The 9,437-nt window shown below is 34.8% G+C and overlaps 1 protein-coding gene across 1 annotated transcript; it reads right to left on the bottom strand.

Annotated features, from left to right (window-relative positions):
• Window positions 1-1,040: 1,040 nt before the first annotated feature.
• Window positions 1,041-8,933, bottom strand: LOC143577527 (protein tesmin/TSO1-like CXC 5). Its single transcript, XM_077061337.1, has 8 exons — window positions 8,257-8,933; window positions 7,546-7,653; window positions 7,286-7,463; window positions 6,129-6,491; window positions 5,953-6,056; window positions 4,989-5,083; window positions 3,613-3,987; window positions 1,041-1,656 (listed from the first exon to the last, which is right to left on the bottom strand). The coding sequence occupies exons 1-8, from the start codon at window positions 8,625-8,627 to the stop codon at window positions 1,403-1,405; spliced, it is 1,848 nt and encodes a 615-aa protein (XP_076917452.1). The 5' UTR covers window positions 8,628-8,933; the 3' UTR covers window positions 1,041-1,402.
• Between the last annotated feature and the right edge of the window lie 504 nt (window positions 8,934-9,437).

The raw sequence follows: 9,437 nt of genomic DNA, 5'->3' as shown, positions 1-9,437 counted from the left end.
GGTGGAGTTGGTCATCATTGTTTCGATTACCATAACTACTTCATCATGGCTTGCCATTGCTAATGGGTTTGCAGTTTAAAGTGTGTTAAGAGTTAGACAGGTGGTGTAATGAAACCTAAAGCTAACATATACTTATCGTATGTGTGTATGTATTATAGCCCAAAACCAGTTCCAAACATTCAAATAACGACTGTATAGGGTTCCAATGGTCAAAACATATTTTAAATGATTTTGCGGTGCGCACATATGATGTATATATGTGTGAACCCTCGGGTGGGCAAAAGTGAAATTGCACAAATTTTGGCGTTATTTTACTAATCTCGTGAAAATAACGTTAAAAGTGACGGACGGTTAATCAGGCATCATGTAGTGGCGTTGATAGCCGAAAGACAAGGGTACATGCACCGATCAGCCGGTGTCCCGATGATTGAGTGCTATGTGCCTTATGTCCAAGGCTTGATGCAAAACTACTATCGAGCCGGGGGTCTCACCGGAAGCAGCCTCTCTATCCTTATGGGGTAGAGGTAAGGCTGTCTACATCTTACCCTCCTCAGACCCTACTATAGCTTTGCTATTGGTGGGATATACTGAGTACGATGATGATGATGATGATGATGAATTATAAAAAAAAAGACACAGTGATACCCAATTTTCGGGTAGGAATCGTACCCGGTCCTACCTTAACCGGCTCTAATAGATATTCATATGGGTCTGCCAGGTCAAGTCTGGCTCCTAACAAAAAAACTTGTTCCAAGAAAAAAAAATATTGATTTATGCACCTCTACCGTACGCTAGTAGCTTTGCCCCTAACATCGTAATAAACTAAAGCAAGCGTACACTACACACATCCCAAACTTGCTTAGTGTTTATTGTAATTTAATGTTTATTGTAATTATATTGGTCAACCAATTAATCCAGTTACACTAAAATACTAACACATAACTAAATGGGTGGATTTAAACTTCATGTTTTATCTAATTTATGGTTTGTGACCATCAACTGACATTCATTCCAAGTGCCATCTCAGAGTGTTACACACCAGAGGACCAAATCCATGAAAACATGTATAGCCAAATGCATATAAAATTTTATAAGAATTGGCGTTTATTAAGACAATCGAACAAATACGCCACCACCAGTATCAGTATATGCAAAGATCACAGGCACATACTACATTACATCTTTACTAATCACTACTGCCTATGAATTTCACTGGAAAAAAAAACTATGTTAAATTAGAAAAATAAACAAGATTCATGTTAGTTTTCTAACAATGGGTGTAATTTCCAACTCTGCATCAAAATAAAGCCTTAATACAAGTTTGACTGACTCAACAACACATACGATGCAGGCTCTGCAGCTACCATAATTTGATCATCACACTTGCTATGCTAATCAATCTTTACGAATCTTGTTCGGGTTTTAGTTTCCGTTCTCCATTTTCAGCACGAAAAGGGAATTTCACATGTGAACTGTTGTTTTCAAATGTCCCTGCTGCTTGATTACTGGCTTGAGGAGCCATGACTATTGACCTCGGGAAGCCGTTGTTATATGGTTCATGTTGCCTTGTGTGCGGGGGGATGGTGTTGCTTTCAAGAACTGCCATTTGACTTTGACTTGTTGGATCGTTTCTGGCTAATGAAGAGCATTGTGTTTCTGTAGGGAGGAAAATTCGTTACAGCTTAGAATACGAGTATGATATAAACAATATGATCAAGAAAACCTGAGAGCAACAATGCTATGATGACTTGAACATTGTTGCTTAGAAGTAGTACATGTCATCATACAACTTTTGAAAGAGCTTTTGTGACACTGGATAATTATAAAAAAAATTAACAGTTGTGATGAAACAATTCACAGAAGAGTGATCATATATGCTTCTAATGTTAGAGATTGTAATAGGAAATGCAAATGTTTGAATGTTTGACCAATCTAAGAACCAAAAGTGATATTTTTTTTATGAAAATTAGAGATGGTTTTTGAGAAGAAAATAAAAATCTTTCACATTAGGTAAAGGGTGTGTAAGTAAATCTTATTCTGCCCTTAAAACTATTACTATCGTTGCAGTTGGTGTGAAACTGATGGTCCAAGACCTAATAATATGAAGCAGAACCTATTTATTCAAACATTAAAATTTGATTATTGTGACTTTAGGCTGCAATAATAAAATAAACAATTTCAAAACGCTATTTAGTGGGTCCCACTTGATTTCTTTTAAAAAATGATTTTATTTAAGTGAGACATATGGGATAAAAATACTTGTTTGCCCTTCACATGTTAACCACATGCACTGATTTAACCTAAAAAACTAACTGAGTTAAGCAATAAAAGATGAAATGTGTAAAAAACTCAAACATAAAGGATGGCCATAGTTATCTTTAAACACTGAGAATGAAACCTGCAATTTGATGCAAACCTAAATGATGTTTTTTTTATCTACTCTATATAAAGTAAGATCTCATATGCCACGTGTCGCTCGCTTTCATGTCCCTTCTCACCATTTAGTCCCACCTCTCTCTCTTATTGAATACACCCATTTCTTTTTAATAATGATATATTTTTAAAGAAAATACTGATTAGACTTATAAAACACTTATTTTAAGTTATCCCTTATATTAAAATCTAATTATGTAACTTTTGTATTCATTCAAATAGTAAGGACTTAGGCATCCGTAATGGGGCGTCAAATTACAACGTATAGTAATTAATGTATTTCCGAAACCCAATTATCTATTGATGCTTAGGATTGTGGAGGAAGAAAACGAAGAGAAAGAGAATTGAGGTTTATGATTTTGTTTTATATATTAGTGGGACCCACTTTAACTTAAGTTATGTTTGACTTGATTATTTTTTAGGCTAAGATTATTTTAAAGATTTAATAAACTAGGGGTGAAATGGCCATCTATTAAATTGTTTTTAATGAATACTTTGGAAGGGCATATATGATATTTTTAGTTTTGCATAGGTATATATGATATTTTCAAATGTTTGTAATAGCATATGTGAAATCGCCCCATAATGTTTACATATTTTTTATTATTTTTTTTAAATAGTTAGTATATGTAATCCATTTTTCCACCTAAAGGATGTTACATAAAGATTTAAGAATTTTATGTATTGATGTTTTCCACCCCGTATAGTACACGGGTTCTAAGCTAGTAATTATTTATAAAAATAACTAAATAACATATATTATATTATATATAAATCTTATAACTATAAACATAGATAAGTTATTTAATAAATAACAAACAAGACGAGCCCGGGCCAGAAAAAGAACTTACGAACCGAACTCGAGCTTAGATAGCTCGGGCTCAGCTCATATACACACCTACTAAAAACTTGAATAATATCATATTTATCCAGCAAAAACCATAAAATCAAATATACCCATTTTCATATTTTTGACATACATACCCTTCTCTTATGTAAGGATTTAGGTTATGAGAGTTTGACGTGCCACAATATAATTGGTCACATTATAAATTTGTATTTAATAAAATCGTTAAATGCCAAATTTCAAATGCTTAGAATGGGCATATTTGATACTAGCTTTTTCGGTTGGGTAAATATAATATTATTACAAGTTCAGAATAAGAAATAGAAACTTGCCTTTTAATTCTCCAAATGTTATGAGCTTGTTAAGGCAATCCCGAAAAGCCGTCAATGCAATCTTTTCCTGTGCAGCATAGGTTTCGCTCACCACTTGACCATTTGGCAGCTGGGATTGTGCATCCATGCCATTGGGCCCCAGGCCCAGCCCATTAGAAGTTGAAGCAGTGAACACTGTATCTTGCTCATCACACATCAAAGCTAGGGTTCCAGGAGACATGGGCCTCCCTTTTGAACCATCTGAAGTAGACTCATCCGGGCTAGCTTTATCAACCTGAGCCCCACCATCTCCCCCTGGTTTCTCAGTATCGGGACCCTTTTGGGCCTGTGTTTGATCCTTGAGTGCTGATGCATCCGTGTTTTCTCTCTTATCATCTGAAATTTAAGACAAAATAAAAAGATTTTATTTATTAACTTCAAACTAAAACCATGTTGGAATAAAATCTTGTAAATGAAGAGGACATATACTAAATGCGGAGAAGTTAGGGTGTTTGGGTGAGCTTTTCAAACTTGCTTATTTTTTCTTTTGAAAAGCAAAAGGTGTTTGGCAAACCTCACCCAAACACCCCCTTAGTCTAACTTTTATAACATTTTAGGCCCAAGTGCCCAACACGTTGTTGTTTACATTAACATTTAATTGGTTTCAGCTCAAACTATCATTCTTCATCTATGTTCAGTTATGTTTGTCCGTTTACATTCAAGCGTTCGTTTATATTGTTAAGGACCACGACCAGTGACAACCTAAGCAGTTAATGCGGAAAAATATCGGATATCGGTCAACAACCGACATCTGAGATATCGGTTATCGCAGTGAGATATCGGTGGGATATCGGTAATTTTAATATCATGTAAAATTCATATATATAGCAATTTAACACTAATAATTCAGTATAGTCTCATACCATTAACAAATTAACCTTTTTGCAAATTGCAAAACACTAACAATCGTAGCAAGTAAGAATTGATTAAGACTTAAAACACTAACATTGAACACTAAAAGTTAATAATTAAGACTTAAAACACTGATATCGGGAATACCGGTGATATATCGGTCAAATATTAGTCCAATATCGGTCAATATCGTTGATATTATTGGTACCGATATTCTGAACTGATATTCTGATTTATATATCGCCAAGGGACCGATAACCGATATATCAGTGATATATCGGTGATATATCGGCGATATCAACTGCATAGGTGACAACACTCATTTCCTAACGAACAAACATGAAAAAGGAAAACGCGCTCGTCTAATTGTTCGTGTTCGATTAAAGTAAAACAAACGAACACGTCCTTCGTTTGGTTTGTTTACATGCCTAAAAAATAATGTTACACATCCTTCAAATAAGAGCACCAACAAATGTTGTGTTTACCTGCAATCATTCGGGCAGCTTCATTTGCATATACGACCAAAACAGAACAAAGTTCCTTCATGTCTTCGGGTCGTATAAGATCTGCTAAAAGAGACCTTCACACAATTGACTAGTTAGCTTCAAAAGTATTTCAATGATACATAGTTAAAGTGCCAATTTTGACCCGTTTATTTATTGTTGGGTCAGGATCGTGCTTTTTTATCCCAAATGGATAAAAGATAAAAAATCTACCTAAACGAGAAACATGTCAAAAGTTGCCCCAAACGTCTTTAATCCATATGATCTTGTAAAGTGTTTTTTTAACTTTTTATTCAACATTTAAAATTAGTGTAGTGACTGTTATGTATCTGTAATCATACTTAACATGTTAATCAAATACAATTATTGTAAAGGACTCTAAGACGATTTGCTGTCAACCCAAGCCGGCTTGTTTTAATCAGAACCTGTTTTGACTCGCTACTATGGGCGTGCATGGGTCAATTTTGGACACAACCCGAGCCAAACCCGAAAATTCGGTTTTTGGGTTTTCTGAATACCGTTTCGTTTCCGGTTTTCACAATCAGTTCAGTTCAGTCAGCGTTTTTTTTTTCAGTTTGACAATTTGGGCTTGAAATGTTTGGACAAAAATGGCCCAAAATAGTGAATTAGGGCATCAAACTATGAATTTAATTTTTTTTTATATTGAACAATTTAATTTTACACAACCAGAACTAAAAATTTTTAAGCTTACACCATTTATTAATTTCTTATGAATTAATTAAAATTGGTTTTCAGGTTTTTTCAGGTTGGTTTTTGGTTGATAGCAAAACCAAAACCGGACTAAAAATCCGGTTTTTTGAAAAACTAATAACTAAACCGTCGGTTTTTTATTGGATTCGGTTATTACATTAACAAGCGCACATTAAACATCTATTTTACCCCATTAATAGCCTAATATATGGAAACAACAACATTATATCTGTACCTGTATGTAAATTTGGAAGTGCCTACTGGTGCCACATTAGTAACACGCAGGCCCGGAATAGGAGACAACGAAGAGGAAGGAGCAGAAGTTTTGATGTGATTCGTCTGTTTAATAAGATAAATTTAAAGTTAAAAAGTCAAACTCATCTATTTTAACAACTGACTACATGGTAATACCTGTTGATAATGCGCAAGCCTATGAACAGATTGATCTTTTTCTAAAGGCGCACCAAAAAATAGGTCTTGGGCCTTTCTCTTCCTGGAGACGGGCGGGGACCCGTAACCAGATGTTCCAATAGCACCTGTGATGGCAGCATTTGCAGCTTGCTGAAGAAATGCAATGTTATTGGACGAGTCTCCATGAAAAAGGGCTTGTCGTTCTTCACTTCCTTCAAAATTCTTGCAGTCCATGCATTTACAATTCTCGGAGCAGAGAATGTTTGCTTGGAAACACTCGCAGTATTTCTTTAAGCATCCTGATTTTTTGCAATGGCATCCTTTGTTATGCTTTCCCAATATAACAACTTCCCCTGCCTCTTCCTAAATTATAAAAAAAATTATAAGAAAAATAAAAGAGGCATAAGATGAATCAAATACCAATGGTACCCTTTAACAAAGATCACTTTACACTGCTCATAGTTTATATAAAATAATCGAGGTACCCCCAAGATTCCAAGAAAGCTATTAGATTCGCTGCCTTCAATAACACTGATTCTAAGTAACGATGAGAATGAACAAAGCCGTAAGAAACTTTCCAAAAAGCTATTCATTATAATTTATAAATGAAAAGACCATAGAAAGGGGTTTTCCTACATAAATTGTTATAATTGATTGTATATTTTCATTACTTGAGTTTAAACTAAGATGACAATATGGGTGGGTTGAGTAACAAGTTAAAACGAATTTCGGTTTTTTTTACTACGGGTCAGTGTAACAACTTTAGACTAACATTTTTTGTCGTTTTCTATAATTCTATAAATAGTATATATGATTGTAAAAAATACGCTGTTACTAGAATAATATTCTTTTAGTAAAGCAATTTAGAAGGTTGCAAGCATCAAAAGTACGCTTTATTTAACACACTAAGAATAAAGCACAGCCCAAATCGACCCATTCATGAGTAAATAGGGCAAAATTTCAAACTATGCATTACACAATCATGTAAAGCAAGTAGAATTAACTAACTAATCACTCATGTAGCAACAGTCTAATAGAAAATATAAGATATAGCAAATTAACAATCACATCAATGCAAAGATTTTTGAATTGTCAATCATCAAGCATTGCCTTACCATGACTTTCAAGGGTAGATTTGTAAACTGAGAAAAACTTACCCTGTTATCACGATTTGCATGGGGACTGCTAGCAATTTTAGGCCTGAAAGCGTTTGGATTACGTTCCAAAGTAGTTTCAACAGCCTCCCTTCTAGCAGGCTCATTTTCAACATTGTTATGACAGTTTACACAGTTGCAACCATCACAATATATTCCAGATGCAAAACACTCACAATATCTGACCACAAAATGACAAATATATATCATCAGAAAATTATCTACCAAATTTTATGAAGGTAAACAGCAAAGAATTTACTTACAACTTCAAGCATCGCGAGTGTTTGCAGTTGCATTGTTTTTGCTTCTTCGGAGTACCATCCTTTATTTCAACATTTTGTCTCGGCCGTGCTTTTGGCGATTCGAGTTTCCTGAAATGGCAAAATAGTAATTTTTACTATAACAACCAGACAATATTGAAAAACAGGAAATGAATTCAAGAAAAGACATCAAATACATTGTTCAAAATGTAGATTATAATTCTACACTGTTCACAAAACAATGCCTCACTAAATGCACAAAAATAAAGGTATCATCCTTCCCAATAGCATAATATTGGATGATGTACAAAATTTAGAAAAATGGGCATTCATGAGTCACCTTCAAAGGGAATTAATAAAACAAGAAAGTGTTTTCCTTTTATAAGTCTTGTTATAAAATTCAATGTAGCAAGTGCCCCAAAACATTCAAAATCTGTATAAATTCATTTCAAAAAATGGTTGAAAGCATAGCTTGTATTTTGAAGCAGAACAGTTTATGGCAAAAACTCATCACAATCAAAATGTTTTGACCTAAAAATAACACCAGTTTCTAAAAATAAAAATGCTTACTGTCTAATCTTTAACTAAACCATATTATCAAGATTCAAAAAGTTTCAATTTTTTTAACAAAAACTACAACTTTTGTGAATTATATGTATGGGATTTAAAACCCCTTAATCAAGATTTTAATTAAACATAATGCACAACACTTACATAGGCCTTATAGGCGGTTGTTGTTGAAGAGTGGTTGCAACATGACCCTGCTGCATCCCCGGCATCATCGGTATCGGCTGCGGCTGTAGTTGTTGCGGCAACATCTGCGGCCTCGGCTGTGACGCAAACTGCGGCGGCTGCGGCATCTGTGCAACACCCAGCGGCCGCGGATGATGCTCCGGCAACCCAACACTACTACTCCCACCACCACCACCAACACTATTGAAATCCAGCTGGCGCGCGAGCTTCTTCGCCGCGGGGAAATCCGACACCGCAGCCGCCGAGGCCACGGGCGTAACAACAAAAACCTCGGACTGTGCAGTTTTGGGAGGGAAATTCAAATCCCCACCGCCGCCTTCACTCTTTTCCATAATAATAATAATAATAATAATTATGAATCAAATTACATAAACATCCAAAACCAATCAAAACCCACCTCTAATTTCCCAAATTGAACCCCAAATTGAAGCAATAACCAAAACCCTAAAACACCCAGAAGCTAAAACCACTCTTAACTCCACCAGCTCAGATTTAAAACCCAAATTGGTCAGCAGAAACAAACCTAAATTCGATCTATAAGTGACACTAACAAAAGGGTTGTTGGTGATTGTAAAGATTGATTTGGGTTTGATGAATTGAAGAACAAAACGATAGAAAAGGAGAAAAATAATATTGTAGAGAGAGAGAGAGAGAGGCTGGTGCTTGCTCCCTCTCTTGAGGTTTTGAAATTCAATTTTTGTAAATATTTGACGGTCAGATTGGGTTTGAGTATTCCAATCGGACGGCTGAGATTGAAAGAGGAGATCCGACGGTTATGCTTTGTGGCGTAGTCAATGGAGGATTTTATCAATTTTTATTCATACGGTAAATTGCTTCTTAACTTTTAAGTATTTTGAAATAAAGATCGACACTAATTTAAATTTAAATATAAATATCGGCTACTAGTTTAAATACTCGTGTTTATACGGGTTGGATAAACTATATTAACAAAAGATTAAAAATAATATGAACTGTTTATCCTAATTTGGTATTAGATGAATGAATATGTATTACACCATTGAATAAAATAAAATTTCATAATATAAAAAAGGGATTACTCCACAGAATAGTAGGCTTGTCATAACATGTCTAACACGACATGATAAGATACAATGACCTGTAGTACTATACACGAACAAGAC

Source organism: Bidens hawaiensis, unplaced genomic scaffold, assembly GCF_021521415.1.
Source record: "Bidens hawaiensis isolate Kalapana, Puna unplaced genomic scaffold, B.hawaiensis_p1.1 tig00028728_1, whole genome shotgun sequence".
NCBI lineage: Eukaryota > Viridiplantae > Streptophyta > Magnoliopsida > Asterales > Asteraceae > Bidens > Bidens hawaiensis.
This window is presented reverse-complemented; position numbering and strand designations above follow the sequence as displayed.